Source organism: Mus caroli, unplaced genomic scaffold, assembly GCF_978045245.1.
Source record: "Mus caroli unplaced genomic scaffold, Mus_caroli_1 scaffold_10, whole genome shotgun sequence".
NCBI classification, from domain to species: Eukaryota; Metazoa; Chordata; class Mammalia; order Rodentia; family Muridae; genus Mus; species Mus caroli.
In genome coordinates, this window is record NW_028227265.1 from 90,484,392 (window position 1) to 90,503,909 (window position 19,518).

The window sequence follows — 19,518 nt, forward strand, 5'->3', positions numbered from 1 at the left end:
CAGAAATTTCCATTTTACCCCTATATGGTACATATGCTGATCCAAGACTAAGAAATAATATATTTTTGGGACATTCTGAAATCAGTACAGACTACCTACTACCTCTAATGACTCAGTTTAAGGATCTTGAAATTTTATTTAAGTGCATCTTCAAGCCATACTTTTTTTTAACATTTACGTTTTCAAAGAATGGTTGGGATGTCATTCCACAGTATACTCAGAGTAGAGCTTGAAGAAATCCGCTCTCTCCTTCTACCAACTGGATCCTGAGAAACAACCTTAGGTCCTCAAAGATGTGGTAAACACCCTTACCCTCTGAACCATCTCATTACCCTACCACACTTTCTTGATAAGACCTGAGAAAATAAACAGTATTATATTTCTTATTCCTTCTGTGGTTTTGATTAACCTTTGTTTTAAGTTTAATCTTTTCTCCCTGGTTTCCAGGTAAGGAGCTTTTCTATACCATATTATATAATACCTAACAGATAATATAATACACTATAACACATCATAGATTATATAAGCAAATTACATGGAAACAAAATGTGTGGATAGGGAATATTTTTATAGGTAGAAGTGATTTTGTTTTTACATCAACAATTAGATTAACTAGAGAATGAAGATTAAAGATGAAGGGAAGTGGTTAGGATTGGGATATATATATATATTCAGATAGACTAAAAAATCAGTTGACCCTAGTCTAGAAAATCCTCATAAAATAAAAATTGGAAAATCATCATAAGTTGTGACTTCTGTTTTTTTTTTTTTTTTCTTTAGGAAGTTTCTTTGGGACATGGGAAGGGGATCTGGAGAAGGAAGTAGAGGCAGAGGAGAGAGCAAGAAGGGAAAAGGCAGACCTGAAACACATAGGAAGAAGATAGAGAAGGAGGGAGAAAATTTATGACTTCTTAAGTATGACTTTACAAACGTGTAGCATTAACAGGTTATCTACATTTATATATATATAAAGATCTCACTAGATGCTTTGTGGATCTCAAACTCCGTATCTTCCTCCCTCACTCTCCTGAGTGCTAGGTTCCCAGGCCTGCATCACTATGCCTGGGTAGTATGTGATTATTATACTACAGATACAATAAGCCCCATGCTTTACATTCAGATTTATTCACAAATAAGAATAAAGGAAAACGAATCTCATGTCAGTTTCCAGTTCCTCTTCCTCTAAAATCTTGAGAAACTTAAAGCCATGTGGTTATGAAATAGTATAACAGTTATCACGCTAGTTCAGTGTGGATGGATTCATGATTCTACTTTTTGTTTAAAGCTTCACAGCTAGAAATTATATGCTCCTTTTAAATGCTTCTTTTACCCATTTTTGTTTTAGTTTAAAAATTGTAATGCTAGGCACTGAATCAGGACCCGGAGGAGAGGCCCTTGGTCTTGCGAAGATTCTAGGCCCCAGTATAGGGGAATGCCAGGGCCAGGAAGTGGGAGTGGGTGAGTTGGGGAGCAGGGGGAGGGGAAATATTATAGGGGATTTTCAGAGAGGAAACCAGGAAAGGGGATAACATTTGAAATGTAAATGAAGAAAATAGGTAATAAAAAAGTAAATCTAAACAAACAAGCTACACAAATGCTCTACCACTGAGTTACACCCCTGCCCGCTTTTAGCTTTTTATTAGTTACCTTAGGGATAGGTTTACCATGCAGTTATTATAAACAGTATTGCTATTAGATTGGCACTTGTGTTTCTCAAATGCTGTATTGTTCTTGTGTTTTTTCACGCATTGCCTTCCCATGGTTGGTGCCTTGGGCTAACTGATTTGAGCCACAGTTTATTAAGAAACATGATTCTACAGTTCTTCCCATTCCTTTTCCTTGGGGTCCCCCAAGTTCTGAGGGGAGGCACCTCCCCTCAGAACTTGTCTAATTTGGGTTTCTCATTGCCTAATGTTTGGTTGTGGATCTCTGAATCTGCGCCCATCTGCTACTGGAGAAAGCCCCTCTGATTACAATTGCTAGGTACCAATCTATGAATGTAGCAGAATATCGTTACAGTCGAGGACACCAGAAAAAATATGATCCACAGAATGAACTAAGCAGAGCTCATAGGAGCTCACAGAGACTAAAGTAGAAATTACAGAGCCTGCCTGTCTATACTGGGTCCTTTGCCTATAAATTGTTCTGTACAATTGTCTGTTTTGTCAGACTCCTAACAGTGGGAGGAGGGTATCTATGACTCATTTTCCTACTCTTGGAACCATTTTTTCTTCTACTGGGTTGCCTTGTGCAGCCTTAATTGAGGGTTTGTGCCTAGTCTTATTGTAACTTGTTATGTTGTGATTAGTTGATATCCCTCTGAGCTCTGCTTTTTCTGAAAGAAAATGGAGGGCGAGTGGATCATACAGAGAGTAGAGATAATGTGAAGCAGAAGGAGGAAGAGGAGGAGGAGAAGGAGAGAAACTTTCTTCTGTTTGGAGCACCAATAATTGCCTGTGGGATATGTTACATATTTCTTTCAGAAATATTAGTTGTAAATCTTAATAATGCAATATTGAATTTTTAAATGGGATATACATTAACTGGAGGAATGTAACTGAATGGATAAGGAAAATGTACAAACCTTTGACCACGTGTCAGAAAGTACAGGGTTTTCCTTTCCTTTGAGCTGACTCTTCAGCCTCCTTTAGTCCACATGGTCCTATAAAATGCTGAAATGATTGTACTAAGAGCATCACAGAGAGAGCTGAAGTAAGCAAGAGCATCATTGTTTACCTTGGTTAAATGCTGTATACTTTCCTTATGTTCTGCTCTTTGCTATAAAGACTGGGGTGGGGGGAAAGTGGTACAAAACAAAACATGGTATCTTTCTCTACACTGTTTCACTGCAAGAAGACACAGTGTGAAATAATGAATGCTGTAGAAGTCACACACAACTTATTAGCCAGGGATGGCTGATGGGATGTCAATTTTGTATCCTGCTCCAAAATTCTTGCTCCTTTTTGACATTTAACTTCTCCTTTTCGTTTTACAATGTCCTTTAAGGAAAGGGAATGAGTTATCTGACAAATTTAGATTTTGCTAACTTGTGCATTGAAGAGAAGGCTATTGAAGTACAATTCAGAGAAAGGTTTTCAACACACAACTGTGTCATTTCCTTTCCTTGTGGGCTAGATGCTGAAATACTATGTGATAAAGATTTTAGGTTTCAATTGTAAAGAGAGGGAAGTGGATAAATCAGTGCTGTCTTCTTTACCAGCAATGACAAAAGAGGTATAGTTTAATTTATTTCTTATTTAAATTACTTATGTTGAAAGTGAGTCTACTCTTGTACAAGTGTGTATGAGTGTGTGTGTGTGTGTGTGTGTGTGTGTGTGTGTGAGAGAGAGAGAGAGACAGCACAACAGACAGACAGACAGAGTATCTGATCCATAATTTCTAGTAAACTCTTATTCTACCACTAGTAGTTTATGTTTGTTGCTTAACAGGTAAACTGGTAGTTAAAATTCTTGACATTGTCTTCAATAAAAATATAATATATATGCACAAAACAAACTAATTTGTAGGCAGATTAGCAAACAAACTTTGTCACATAACTATGTGTGTTTTGTTAAAATGCTGGCTTTGTTTAAAGTATTTTTAATAGCTTAGTGTGTTTCCTTGCCATTTTCTTCTTGTGAAATTTCTGGCTTTAACCTGATTGCTGTATTAATATTTCTTTGCTTAGAGAGTGAATGCCAGCTGAGTCTCTTCTGCTGCAACAGTTTGAATTACATATGAGGAAGAGATACAAAGAAAAAAATACAGTTAATTTTGTAAGAAGTTCTCAATTTAAAGCATATGCCCAAGCAGAACTAATATAATTTGTGCTTCTTCCATAGAATAAAATTGGTTTTTGTAACTACTATGTGAATGGGAGGAGTTATTGCTTTAAAGCTAAAAGTGTTGGTGGAATGTTACAATTTAGGGTGATTTGGATGGGTGGGTATGACTTGCACAGCATAAAATTGGGCTGGTGTTATCACTGGCCATGTGGAACTGTGGCAGAAAAGTGACAGAGCTGAAATGATGAATGTTTGGGGCAGCGGCAGGGAGCTCACAGTATATGAGTACACTGTCTGCTTTCAAACCTGATGGTCCTCACTTCCAGCTGTATAACACTGAGTAAATACCTAAGCCATTTATGTCTTAGTTTCCTAAATGCAAGATGAGAGAATCTGTCTATAGAGTTCACAGAACTGCCTTGAAGCTAAAATAAGCAAAACTCATAAAGTAATACAGAATCATAAAAAATGCTGATGCAGTTTATTGCCAGCTCTGTAGTAGGCAAGCTTAAAAATCACTTCAGTCTTCAAGTATCCCTTTACATTGATTGTATATTCACATTTTACATATATAAAAAATTGTTCAAAGCTTTAAAAATAATTCCTGCTTTCTTAAAGTCATTTAGCTAGAAGAATGATAAGTTCATCTTTCCACTTAGGAACAGTTTGTTAATTTTTTATTTTTTTTCTGTTTTTATTTTTGAGAATTTTATGGCATATATTTTGATCATATTTTTTGTTGACATGTTTGGTTTTCGACTCAAACATTAGTACTTTTTATATTTTACTAGCAAGGACAATTGTCACTACTATAAGGCATAAACAGTCTTCAACAGGAGTCTTTATACATTAATTTTTATCATTGCATGCACAAATACACTAACTTTAAAGGTGATATAAATTATCAGCTACCTATATTAATAGCAGGGTTTTAATTTAAAAGAATAAGAAATGTTACATTGGAGAATTTACCTCACTGTTAAGAAAAAAATGACTGTAAAAAGATCATGACAATTATAAGTATACATTTATCTTAGAAGAAATGATATGCAGAAATATGAGCAGACAAATAGCCAGGCACATGGTCACAGGCCTCTTGTCCACCTGCTTGGAATGCCAAGGTCGTCAGACAACAAGATGAAGATGTTCCTAGGCTAGAGAGTAAGTTCAAGTCCAGTCTGGACAATTTCAGTCAGGTCTTGTCTCAAAATGAAAAGTAAGAGAGTGCTACGGGTGTAGTTTTCTTGCAGCACCTTTACTGAGCAGAGAATTATCTCTAAGTCCAATGCTAGTATTCTGACAACGATAAAAAAAAATCTCAAATGGTTAGTAGATGCTAGACACACATAAATTCCTTAGTTACACATGGGTATACAAAAAACTTCCCTAGAATGTCCAAGCAATGGATATGAACAGGCAATAGCCAAGAGGTACAGTAAATAACGAATAATTGCATGAAAATATCTCTTCCACACTAATCATAAACAGGAAAACAAAGGTGTCTTAAATTATCACAATTTTTGTTAATATCTAAATAATTCTGTGATGATGAATCTCACTCATTTTAAAATTTTCACACTCATACATTATTCAAATGTAATGTGTATTATATCCTCTTTCTAAATAACAGTAGATACTAAGACATTTAAAATAGTTTTCACTTAGTGTAGTACTTCAACACTGGTGCAAAATCAAACAGAAGAATATCAAAAGGATAAGTCTAACCAACCACCGTACCTATGACATCGTTATTTATGTAAGTAAAATTGTGAGCTCCAGAAAGGGGGTGGTCATAAAAAACAAAACAAAACAATGGTTATAGAAATGGGTTACTCATGTTTGATTAAATATCATATAGTTCATTACTTTCAAATTTGGAAAGACCATTCAAAGGAAAAAAAACAGGATTTTTAAGCAAAATGTGTCACACCAATCAACATGCATATCACAACACCCATGGGGTAAAAGGAGACCTGTGAACAAAGACTTAAATGTCCTGTGAGGAATGATGGGCTTTTTTGTATTAAAGTGACCGGATGGTAGAAGTTGAATTTTATCCCAGCTTCCATGTCACTACATTGTTTTAATGATAACATGCCCGAAAATGAAGACTGTGGTTAGTGTTAACCTCTGAGTTCCTTCATATGGCTTTCCTGTTGCTGCTTCCAGGAACTTTTGACCCTTCATAAAAAGCTTATGTGGCAGAGATGCATTTCGATTCTCATGAGAACATACTGTTGATAGATTATACAAGCTCAAAGGATTTCACAATCCTTTATCAGGATAAAGGCGTGTGCTGGGAAAAGTCACTTTGTGTGAAATTATTTGGCTCTTAACTTGGAAATCACATTTAAGGTCACAGAAAAATGCTGTAAAACTGTTCCCAGACTACTAACAAAGATTCGCCTCTGTATGTATTCTTACATTTCAAAAAAAAAAAAAAAAGAATCAGATAAAAACTGAAATAATCTGATACATTTAATAATAAAATTATTTGAGGCAAAAAGGAATGCACTAATGATATCTATTTTGGTCCAGGTACCTAAGTTCATGCAAGTCTGAGAGAAGCATTTTCCAGTGTGTAACAAGCTCTTTTTTTTTTAATTCTATATATGTGAAATATGAACTTTCTTTCTATGAACTTTCTAGATCTATGAAATATAGTCATCCTTAAAAATATGTGGTCATTTCCATCTATATAATTTTTTCACGTTAATTTTTGTTGTGTTTTTTGTTTGATGGCTCTGGGGATCAAACTCAGAGCCTTGTGCTTGATACTAAGGCACTGAGATCATCATGGGAGTGAGTGGGCAGAGACTACAGGGCCAGATCTGGGCCAGAGCTGAGCCCTGACACATTCACAGTCAAGGCATGGGGCACAGCACATTAGTACACCTGTGGTCATATAGGAGTCTGTGGGAGGAAGATTGCATGCCAAGGCCAGACTGGCTCACTTAGTGATGCATTGTCCCAAAACAAAATCAAAATCCATCAGAAAATAGCCAAAGGTTTGTCTGTGTCCTGGAGTGCTGGATCATTCTTTACTCCACCAGTAATCCAGCTTGTTCTCGGGTTTATGTTTCTCAGGTTTGTTTTCCTGATAAAACTTTCTCTATATACTAGTTTTCCTCCCTTTCTCCCTCTCTCCCTCCCTTCCCTCCCTTCCCTCCCTTCCCTCCCTCCCTCCTTTCCCTCCTTCTCCCCCTCTCTCACACACAGTCAGACACACACACACACACACACACACACACACACACCTTAAAAACTATAGGCAGTAAACTGAGAGAAATCGCTCAACATGTGACAAATCTTTGTTGCTTCTGTAGCTCCTGAAGATTTTTGGTTATGAATTTGAATGTTTATAAAAGGCATCCCAGCAGTCCTATTGCTGAATGCAGATGATGCCCACAGTGTTTTTGTTGCCCAAAAAACTCTACATCTACATTCAGCAAACACATTCATAATGCACACAGAACAGTGGTTGTCAGTGAGAGAACACTTTGCTTGGAAAAACACCAGGATGGGAGTCGGAACTGTTACAAGGTGGCTGCACTTGTGAGAGCAACACTTATCAGAGTATCTGGCCAGTCCTTCCACCCATTTGTATATTGTGTACGAATTGCTCATGGCTTCAGGAACTCAGGGGTAAGGGGTGGGGATGGGTAAAGCACACAGTACGAGAAGGAAAGTTCACCTGTGCAAACACAGGAAGCCATCATCATGCTGGCTGAAGACTTCAGCAGGGCCTGCACTGAGGTCAGCCCTATTTCTGTCAGTAGCCCCTTAGCCATGTCTTTATTTAAGCCCAGCACACTTATTGTTTCCCGGAGTGAGCTGCGCTGTACTGTAATTCTACTTTGGTTTATCAGGGCATGGACATTTTAGTGGTTGAGAATATCACTGAAAGGAAACCAGAGATGCAGTGATTTATGAGCTATTATGGAAATCTAGAGGGTGAACACTGGGCTAGATAAACATCCCCCAAACTAAATCACCCCCTTGCCCTCCCCTCCCCCCCAAAAAAAATCATCCCGGGCAAAATCTAGTAAAGTGTCCCTGGAAGTGGCATTAGGCCAGTTGAGAATGACCAAATGCAAAAGAATGCAGAGGGGGACTAGGCAGAGGCATCTGTCCACGTTCCTAAGCTCTAAAGAGCAAGCCTGGCTCTGGGACCAAAAGGATGAAACAGAAAATATATAAAAAGAGGAAAATGAATTCACAGTTTTAGCCAAAATACTCCATCCAGGCTCAAACATCCTTATATTAGTGTTCTGACCTCCAGAAAGGCTGAGGCAAAGATAGGAAACACTCATTTGGTTATGCAGGAAGCTCAGGCGATGGAAGCACAAAGATAAGCCTGTTTCACAGTGCCAAGGGAAGTCTTTGGGGATATATGCAGTTTCAAGTCATAGCAGCACACACACACACACACACACACACACATCTATATAAACACACATGGGGGTGCTGTGGCTGTGTGTGCATGCATATATAATACATGTGTATGTATATGACCAATTGAAACACTAAGTTCTTGTGGGGCCTGATATGTTCATTCAGAGTCAAAGATGCCACCAAAAGACTGGAAATAAAGCCAAACTTCCTTAGATTCTGAATCACAAATAAACAGAAGGAGCTAGAGAAAGTACCCAAGGAGCTGAAGGGGTTTGCAGCCCCATAGGAAGAACAATAACATGAACTAACCAGTACCCACAGAGCTCCCTGGGACTAAACCACCAACCAAATAAAACTCATGGCTCTAGCTGCATATGTAGCAGAGGATGGCCTAGTTGGTCATCAATGGGAAGAGAGGCCCTTGGTCCAGTGAAGGTTCTATGCCCCAATGTAGGGGAATGCCAGGGCCAGGAAGCAGGAGTGGGTGGGTTGGGGAGCAGGCGGAGAAGGAAAGGGATAGGGGGTTTTTGGAGGGGAAACCAGGAAAGGTGATAACATTTGAAATGTAAATAAAGAAAATATCTAAGGATCTAAGGAGAAGAAGAAGAAGAAGAAGAAGAAGAAGAAGAAGAAGAAGAAGAAGAAGAAGAAGAAGAAGAAGAAGAAGAAGAAGAAGAAGAAGAAGCAGCAGCAGCAGCTGGGCAGTGGTGGCACACACCTTTAATCCCAGTACTCGGGAGGCATGATGGAAGGGAAGGAAAGAACAGTAACTTTTGTCTGGTTTACAGACCATTTCCTCCTACTGAGTTGCTTCATTCAGCCTCCGTGTGAAGGGAGTTTAGTCTCGTTGTAATTACTATCCTGTGTTCAATTGATATCCCTGAGATGCCTGATCTTTGCAGAAGAGAAAGGAGGAATTGATCTGGGTGAGGGGTGGGGAGTGTAGGTGGCAGGTACTGGAAGGAGAGAAGCAATGTAATACAAGAAAGAAGAATAAATTAATTAACGAAGTAAAAGCAACAACAATCAAAAAGAAATTTTACTTTTGCCTGTGTGTCTAAATCTAGTGACTTGACCATGTCTTTCTAAACTGATAAAGAGATGCCTTGGCAAGGAAGTCTGGCTCGTTAAGCTATGTTCAATAAATTCAGCCCAGAAACTCACCGGAAATATTTGTTCCAAACATGTATAACTATTTGTTCTAAGGGAAGTCATGTTTTCTCTCCAGCTAGTTGATTTTGTCACTTGGGTAAATTTTTTTTTCATTAGAAAAGTAAGAGTCTTCCTCTTCATGTGCAAAGGCCACACATCTGTAAACACAGGCGCCTCTGTACAGAGAACAACACAGCAATGAATCCTCAAGGATTCGCCCTTTTAAATCTATTTTTCATGGCTTTGCAGTGTATGTCTGAGTGCATGTCTGTGTGCATGTGAGTGTGTGTGTCTGGAGGAGTTGCAACTGAGCAGATGTTTAGTTGTGGATGGAGACACAGAATCAGTGCTGTGTATTTTCTTCTATTGCTTTGCTTTGCTCCATATTCTTTGAGACTGGATCGATCATTGTGCGCTAGACTCACATTAGTTGCCTGCACTGACTGGTCAGAGCTGTGCTGGGAATTCTCCTGTCTCTTATTTCCAAGCATCAGAGCTACACTGCTTATAGCTTCTCAGGGAGTGCTTGGCATCCAGATTCAGGTATTCATGCTTGAGTAACAGGCATCTCATTGGAATCTTTCTCCCTGGTCCCATAAATCTGATTTTTTAAAAAATTTAAATAGAAAGTCATGAGAAAGATTCATATAGTGGTCTATATGATGTGTGTATTTAATTAGACATTTTTGCTTGCTAAAATTGGATCTTAATTATAAATATTAACTTGTAACGCCATGAAAACCAGCCTGAGCAATTTTATATGGCACTCTTGTATTCTAAATGTGTTTGACAGATGATAGAGAATCAGAGGCTCTGCCTTCATGAACCAGAGGATGCTGACTGCAATTCAGAATCCGTGAAATTTGACGCACATTCAATGACAACATTCCTTCCTCACAGTAAGTGGAAAATGACAGGGTGACACAGGTAGTCGTTTGGGTGGCTTAATTCAGTAGAGATTTGTCTATCTGTCTGCCTGTCTCCTCACAGCTCTCTGTCCCAGAAGTCTTAAATCAAAGTATCCAAAGGGTGACAGGTCATTTAAAGGCCATGTCTATTCCCAGCTTCCAGGGATTTCTGACAATTTGTGGTAGCCCTGGCGTTTATCTGCATCACTGCCCCCTCTGCTTCCTGCTTCAAGGGGATTGGTTGTTTTCCTGTGTGATCATATCCTCTTTTCTCTTGTTATAAGGATACAACTCTTATATCAGAATCAGCCTCACACCACAACACATAATTTACACTCAACTAATCTTCACTGTCCCTGGTTCCAATTAAAATCACCTTTATAATTATCAAGGGTCAGCACTTCTTCATATCTTTTTGAGAGATAAACATCCTGCTTGCAGCAGATGAATGAGATTATTATACAGAGGAACTACGTTAAGTAGCATCTAAGCATTTTAAGTTGACAGGACAGTCTACTAACCCTTGATGCCCATACCTGAGAAAATGGGTGGAGAGGGAAGAGTTAGACATTTCAGATGGAAGAAACAGCATGCAAAATCTTCAAAGATCACACATGAGTTTGCGAATGTGAGTTCAAATCCCAGCCCTTAGATAAAACTCAGATGTGACAGTTTATATGCATAATTCCAGTTTTGGGAAATAAGGTACAGGAAGATCCCAGGGGATTGCTGGGCAGTCAGTGTAACTGAATCTGGGATTCCTGAGTCCAGTGAGAGAACTTGTCACAAAAATGAAGTGCAAAGGGACAGTGTCAAGGAAACTTGCTCTTTTGGAAGACCTGGGTTTGGTTCCCAGCATGCACATGTCAACTCATAACCATCTGTGACTCCAGTTCCAGGTGATCTGACCCCTGACCTCCACATGCTCTGGATACGCATGTGGTACACAAACAGACCTCACATTTACTCTCCTAATAATAGACACAATTACAGCTTGTGTGTATTATAGGTTGTTTTAATTTTCTCTGAGAGATCCTGTATAAAAAGTGAGGAGTAAAAAGCTATGGAAGAAGACGTCCAAGCACTGACCATGAACTTACACAGGAACCCACATGCCCACACAATGTGTGTCTGTGTGTGTGTATATATGCATGTATATATATATATATATATATATATATATATATATATCCGTGTTGTATAGTTCCACTGCAGTCAATATCCCATTATAGAAATACACATTCTATGTAAGTGCATACCAAAGAGATAAGTACAGTTATATCCATAAGATATGTAAGTCATTTTCCCACTAAAATAATTGTGTGTTACATTCAAATCATCTGAGTTATACAAACATAAAATCATATATAATTAAGTTCTCTTACTTGTGTGACAAGCACTTCATCCACTGAATCTTATCTCTAGCACCAATTACAAAGATTCAAATCAAAGTTTTTAATAATAGTCTGGGATTTGTTCCATTTTCTTTTGCTTTGTTTTAGGCACTAAAAATGGCCCCTCCCTTCAGGAGAAGTTGAAGTCCTTCAAGGCTGCCCTCATTGCTCTCTACCTCCTTGTGTTTGCAGTACTAATACCTGTTGTTGGAATAGTGACAGGTACTGTATCCGAGACTTTTGGAACTGCATTCATCTGCTTATTGTAAAACCAGAGCTATAGCAGCTGCTATACGGTAGATCCATAGAGAAACTTGATATGTGAAACTCTCCTCAATTTCAACAATTCAATGGAAACAGATTCTATAATGTTAAGTAGAAACTTTAAAATTTTTTTCAAACAGAATGTAAGGGAGTAAAATAAAATTTTTCACATAAAGAAAATGGGCTAGGTTTATGTCTGTCTCTCTGCTCCTTTCCTTTCTCCCCAACTCCTCCATTGTCCCTCTATTTTTCTCAAAAAATCATTATGTATATCAATTTGTAAACAGTCTCTGGGTTTATTATGTGTTGCTTGAATGAATGTGCATTTAGGTTTGACCTCTTGATACTGGATAACACATCAGGAAACCCATCCCTGTAGATGATTGATTCTTTACCAGAAACCATTAACTGCCTATACCTAGCTCTTGATCCAGGGGTAGGGCCTTGTGAGATTTATTCCATCTATACTGAAATGGCAATCAGTGTTATCATTTTCAAGTCTTTTTTCATTGATCACATTGTTGGCATTTCATTAATTCAGATCCCAGGCATACACAGAAGACACCATCTCTCAGTAGATACCCTGGTCCTTTGACTATTACAGTCTTTCTGTCCCCCTTGTCTATGATGTTCACTGAGTCTTAGATGTACAGCTTGTGTTGTCAGTGTATAATTTGGAATAGGTATACCACAGTCCTTTGTTCTCTAGATTTTGGCCGGTTTTTGGATTTCTGCAATAATCTCAATCCAGGGGAGGAAGGGGAATCTTCTCTGACGAGATGTGAGAGTTACACTTACTGGTGGTCAAAGATAATAAGTATTTAGGATGCAGTTAGAAAATTACTGTAGTGAAATGGCAGTAATATGTTCTCTCGTCTAGGTTTATAGCACTAGGCATCATGAGCAGGAGGGAATATTATCCCAAGTGACAAAATTTTATTTAAATTTTCTCTGTCTCTGTCTCTCTCTCTCTCTGTCTCTGTTTGTCTCTCTCTCTCTCTCTCTCTCTCTGTGTGTGTGTGTGTCTATGCATATCTGTAATGTTAAGCAAACATAAAATTATGCATAGGATGCATTTTTGTTTAGTTAGGATGTTGTTAACTTCTTTCAAAGTTTTACATATATATTTTACATGTACTCTTAGACATGACTGAGGTTAGACTCTCCTCTTGTTTTTGCAAATGCTAATGCATTTGAATTTTATACTGCAGTTGTTCATTGCTGTTACATGTAAATGTAATTGGATTTTCATATTAAAGTTTCTCTAATCTCTTTTTGTTTTGTTTTGTTTTAAAGAAAGTGCTGGTAAAATTCAGACTATTTCAAAATTTTACTCCTCAGTTTTGTATCCTTCTAGTGATGAGCAACAATGCTCCTGAAATTCCAGTTAGTATATAGTAAAAACTTCCCCTAAAAGCGAATGAACTTAACCATGGCTCTTTAGCATGTCTCCAGAACCTTCCAAAGCAGGTGGAGAAAATAACCCTCTGCTTTTGAAGTACTTGTCAGTGTGAAAACAAATACATTAATTTACACTAACCATGCCTATCCGAAAACAAAACATGCCTGATTTGCGGAAAGCTTTTCATGCCAAGTGTGAAAATCAGACAGGAATATCACCACATCATGACTGTCTCTAGTCGATGTGTCTCACCTGCTGTAATTTAAAACATATATCAACTGCAACACAGCAATAGCTGTTAAAAAACTTAAAAGTATGGTATGCTACTTGGGTTCTAGGCGATGTTTCCAGAAAAATATTTCTCTACGAAGTTGGCTTAAACTGAGATGACGGTTTCATATGAATGCTTTTTGTTTGTTTGCTTGCCTGTTTTGCTTTTTTGTTTGTTTTGGGAGGAATTATTGTTGTTGTTGTGGTTATGGATATGTTTTATCCCTTTACCCAGGCTGGCTTCTAATTGTAGCTAAGAATGACTTTGAATAGCTAGTTGTCCTGCCCCTACCTCTGAGTGCTGAGGTTAGGGCATCAACAGATTCAGTTTACATGGAGCTAAAATTGAACTCAGGAAAACCTGAATGCTAGCAAACTATTCTATCAACTGAGCTACTAACCCCAAAGAGACCTGTTGGATTTTAATGGATATTCTACTTCCCTGATCTTGCCATTCTTTTTTTTTCTCTATACTTCCCCCCTCCCACACACACACTACATTTTGCTATATGCTCATCAAGAGAAAGGCTTAGGAAAATTTCATATGAATATGCATATTAATCCACCTAAGAAAATGCTCCTAAATGTAAAACCAAAGTTCCATTGTTAAGGGAAACTTGAGAGAGTATCTCAAAACACATTAAAATTCTACTCAGGGAGAAAAGCTAAGGAAATTAACAACAATTGTAAAAGCAGCTATTGTTTTATCATTTTGCATCATTTACCATGCCTGAGTACCAGGCTATAAACTTTCGGCATATTCTCTTAATACGTCTTTACAATTACCCTTTCAGCAGACACTATAATTATCTTCATTATCCACACCAAAAGACTGAAACTCCTTGGTAATGGAGCATGCGTTTCTATCTATGACTTTTGCATCTTAACCTCTCTTGTGTACTGTCTCTCAGTGTAATTTGGTTATGATAATAAAACATGATTGTCCAGAAAAAAAATCCATGGAAATAGAATTTTCATAATGTCAACCAAGAAAATATTTCTTTTAGAAAGCTCCCGTTTTAGCCATTAAAAACAACTAAAACAAAAATCCAAGCATTGCAACCAAAGCAAGCAGTGAACAAATTACAGTGATTGAATAAACAGAGTAGACGTTTCTAACAGCATAGATTCCTCATTTCCCCATAAACAAGGTTGTGTACATGTTGTCCATATTTACAGACTTATCTACAGTGTGAAATACATACTTGAATGATGTGACCTTACATGGTGTCAACAAATATACACCAGTTAGAATTTGGGTACATTTCATCTCTTTTATGCAAACCACAGTCTACAGATCCTACATCAAGGACTTTGATGGGTCAGGATCAAGCAAAATAGAAGCATGAATAGAATCCAGGCTTGTAATCAAGTTTAAAGTTCTTGGGCTATAACAAAATATTACCAAGCCAAACATTTGCTCTGGAATTGCCAGAAATTGATCTGTTGTTTTCTGTTTCCTAAAATTATAATAGGTACCTCTTAAGACAGATAGCAAATAGAGTGTTCCAATCTTATAAACTAATACTTGTTTCAAATTCACCAGAATTTTAAGCAGAGCTCATTGTGACTATTATGTACTCAGAAGAGGTAGTTGTTGATGCATTTATAACTCTTAGTGTCAGATCACAATGTCTTTCAAAGAGAGCTAAAGTGTATTGCATATAGAGACATGATATCAAACAATTACAAATGTAGACTGCAGAAAGTTATGACACGACATATGAATTGGTAGCTGAAATAAAATGAACATAAAGCTTTCAACTTAAAGTAGCTAGTATGTGAAAACTTGTTTTACTATTCTTGTGGCATGCATTATATGATACCTTCCTCAAAGAATATGAAGTATTCCCGACAGAAAATAGCATCATAAGACTGGACCAGGATGAGAAGGTATGTTATAGAGCTGATGTGTATAAATTATTACTGAAATACAAAGTATCTTTTCTCAAAATAATATAAATTTTGAATGGGCAAAGGTATTACTACATGAAAGAGTGAACATGATGTGTAGAATCAAATATCACTAGGTCCCCAGGTATTTGCATAGGACATAAAAGTTTGCCTTCTTTCAGTATAAAATAAAGACATTACAGAATGCCATCTCTCCAGGAAAAGATGAAAAAATGTGAACTTTTAAAAATATAGACTCTAATATTCTTTTTAAATTTACTTTTGAGATTATAATATAATTTTACATGTGACAGCATTTTCCCTTCTGTTTCCTTCCTCCAAACCCTCTTACATATACTCCCTACTCTCTTTCAAATTAATGGCCTTGTTTTTACTATTGTTATTACATATATCTGTAATATATATGTGCTTATGTATATATACATATTATATGTATATATGTACATATATACACATATATCGTGCATGTTATATGCATGCATTTAATTTATGCATATAATAGCAATAGTGCCAGCTCAATCTGTATCATCTTATTTGTATGTATCTTTTCAGCATTGTTTTTTGACATTAAAGAAGCAGTTTGTGTGTTCTTCCCTGGGAAAGATCACCTCTCCTATTCCCAGCTTTGTTAGTTGCGAATAGCTCCTGTGCAAGATCTAGGTCTTGTGGACCTTATGCTGTTCACTTTTATATGTCCATTGGTGGATCAGAGTCCATGACCATCATGGTGAAGAGCAAGTGAGGAAGAAGGCAGGTATGGCTCAGAGAACTTGCATCTTGAGAAATAATCATGAGGAAGAGAGAACTACCTTGAATGACTTTAGTCTTATGAAACTTCAACTCCCACCTCTATTGACATAGCTCTCCTACAAGGTCCAACTTCCTAATCCTCTTCAACAGGAAACTATGGAAACAAAAGTTTAAATATATGAGTGTTTGGAGTCTTCTCATTAAATCCACCACAGTTAATTTGTAATTGCTGAAGGTTGGATTCTAAGGTTCATATATGCATGCCCAGCAAGCCCTATGAAGCTAAATGCTCCAGGACTTGAGTTAGCCATTTGTAAAGAAAGTTAGTTTAGTTTCATGTATGATTAAGGAGACAAGAAATATTATATCTTTAAAAATGAATAAAATGTCTTTATTGTCAACTCAGGTCTACCTTGTTAAATTAAAATTCTAGTTCATATAACCTTTTGCAAAATCCATTCTCTTCTATCTATGCTGAAGAAATATTTATTTTACTATATGAAATAGAGGTTGCTTTCAAAGTAAAATGATATATGAAGCAAATATGGCATAGGTCTAATGAAATAAAATACAAATTACTGTGTTTACAAATATAACTCAGTTGAGTAAGGAATATGTTTATATTACATATATGTTAATATATTTATATACTTTATTAATTTTTAATTAATACATTTACACTATATAGTTAAATAATTGTAATACAATTAATCAATATCAAAATGTAGACAGTAAGATGACACATCAATCCTGTGTCATCAAATTCTATAGAAATAAATATCAAATTTCTATAGAAATATCAAATGCTTCTTAATCTTGGAAAATGGTCTGCATTATTTTTATACATTTATTTGCTGTTAATAGTAGTATTAATATTCCATTTACACATATGGTAAAATAGAACCATAAACATTAGTAGCTCATCCATTGCCACTGCTAATAAAAGGCAGAGCTGAAAATGTTAATCCAGGCCATTTTGCTCAAATATTTACTGTCTTAACTGATGGCTAAATGAAGCAATGTTTGTCATGATTTTGAAACAGTTTTAAATGTACTATTCATTTAACTTTCTTATTGTTAAAGCCAAAACTTCCCTTTCCAGTCAGTTTGTTTATTTCTGAAATTGTAATTTAATCACAGCATTTCTCCTTTCCTCAAAACCTTCCCGTATGCCCATCCTGGCTCTCCTTAAAATAGGTGGTCTTTTTTTCCATCAATTGTTCTCAAACACATATGTGTGTTTCTATATAAGTTATATATTAAAAAAATATAGCCTAGTGAGTCCATGTAAAGTTACATGCATGCATGATTTCAGAGCTGACCATTGGGCAACAGACAGGTCAGTGTTGTGTTCTTTCCTGGGAAGGAACACTTCTCATCTCAGTATTTCTCCGTTGACTGTTTTTTTTGAATGGGGTTGAGGCCTCTTGGGATTTTTCCTGTGCACTTTGGTATGTGTGCTATTGCTGTCCATGTGATATTCTTTATTCAGCTCTATTAACAAGAAGTAATCTGTACTTTTAAATTTTGTTTATTTCTTTAGTTTGCTTATCTACTTAGTGTCCTCAGCCCATGTTTGGGCAGTCATGTGTGTGAGACTTTTCAGGTATATTTTCTGACTACTAGGAGACATCATTTTACAAAAGTCTCTGATCTGGCTTTTACAGTTGTAATATGCCTTCTCCTCTGTGATGTTCCCTGAGCCTTAAGTGTGAGAGTGTTTTTTAGATGTATTCCTTAGGACCTAGTCTCTATAATTATGGATTTTGAGTAATTGTAATCTTCTATACAAGTCTGTCTGTTCCAAAGGGGAGTTTCCTGGATGAGTTTTTTTTCCAGCAATTCAAGTGATGTTTCACACCATAGATGCTCAACAAATAAAACATTAAATTGATGACTGCATAAAAACTTGCTTCCCATTCTGAATTTAATAAACGTTGTGATCTGTGGCAAGTAAACATACTTATAGTTCCAATATATTGATGGGTTAAGATATGCAGAATGACTGGCATACAATAATTGTGCTCCTGTTATACATCACATCAAAATTTTGTCATTAATACATTATCAAATTTAGTAAGCTATATCACAGAAGAATAAGCACAGAGATATAATGTATTTTAATTGAAAAAACACATAACATTTATTGCTTATAGAAATGGTAATTAATTAGCAGATATTTCTTTCCCTGAGGGTGGTGGCTACATGAATCCTATAAAATATTCCTTTATGTACATAATCAATAGAATTTTATCGATGCTGACTGCCTGCAATAAGGTCTAAATATTTATTCGACTCCATCTCAACTACTGTTGAAATGGAAAGCATTTTTACATGGTTCAAGAAATCTAAGCAAGGACAGGGTAGAAAAATACCAAGAACAAATTGACAAGTGAGGCATAGAGGAGGCTTCCAGAATCACACTGAACCAGTGAAAACACAAATTTACTGATAGTACTAAGTAGACATTTTTGTCGTCCTATTTAATTCTTTATTTGTTTGTTTGTTTTTCAAGACAGGGTTTCTCTGTATAGCCCTGGCTGTCCTGGAACTCACTTTGTAGACCAGGCTGGCCTCGAACTCAGAAATCTGCCTGCCTCTGCCTCCCAAGTGTTGGTATTAAAGGCATGTGCCACCACGCCCAGCATGTCTTATTTAATTCTTAAAAACTCTGTAATTCTGGTTGCAACTAAGAAATTCAGGAGATTCATTTATTTATTAAATAAATAAATATTTAGACCTTAAATATATATGGCTATATATTTAAATATTTTACCTGTGTGAAGGTATACTTTTTCATTCTATATTGTCAAATGTGAAAAACATTATGCGTCTAACTAAGGATGTAAAAGGAGCATGCAGACAAAAATATATACATAGCTATAATCTGTTAAATTTCATCAAATATATATTATTATAGAACAGTGGTAAATATTTTAGTATTTACTTCATCATATATAATTACAACATATGTAATTTTATCTTTAAACGTGATGGTTTTTTTTCCTTTATTTATGTATTTATTTCATTCTATACCATTCTGAAAGGATAATTAGCTCATATAGAAAACATATAGCCATTTGCAAACATGTTTCAGCAGCTCATTATAGTCCCCAAATTTCATGGAACAGAGTGGATATTTTTGAAGATGTGATTCATCACGAGACTGCTTTTCAAAAACATTGAATGTGTTACTCAAAGTAGAAACAAACTTAATGTGGAGAATTTCTAGGGAAATCTGGCAGGTCTATGCTAGGATAGAATGTACTTGCCAAATTAAAATT

General features: G+C 36.5%; 1 protein-coding gene across 2 annotated transcripts in view; it reads left to right on the forward strand.

Annotated features, from left to right (window-relative positions):
- The first annotated feature begins 3,093 nt into the window (after positions 1-3,093).
- Msr1 (macrophage scavenger receptor 1) overlaps positions 3,094-19,518 on the forward strand; it is a 73,617-nt gene continuing 57,192 nt past the window's right edge. For both annotated transcript variants that reach the window (XM_021170308.3, XM_029480987.2), the window contains exons 1-3: positions 3,094-3,234; positions 10,126-10,231; positions 11,743-11,856. In XM_021170308.3, the coding sequence (XP_021025967.2) occupies positions 3,136-3,234; positions 10,126-10,231; positions 11,743-11,856 (319 nt within the window). In that variant the 5' untranslated portion in view covers positions 3,094-3,135. The remainder of the gene's footprint in view (positions 3,235-10,125; positions 10,232-11,742; positions 11,857-19,518) is intronic.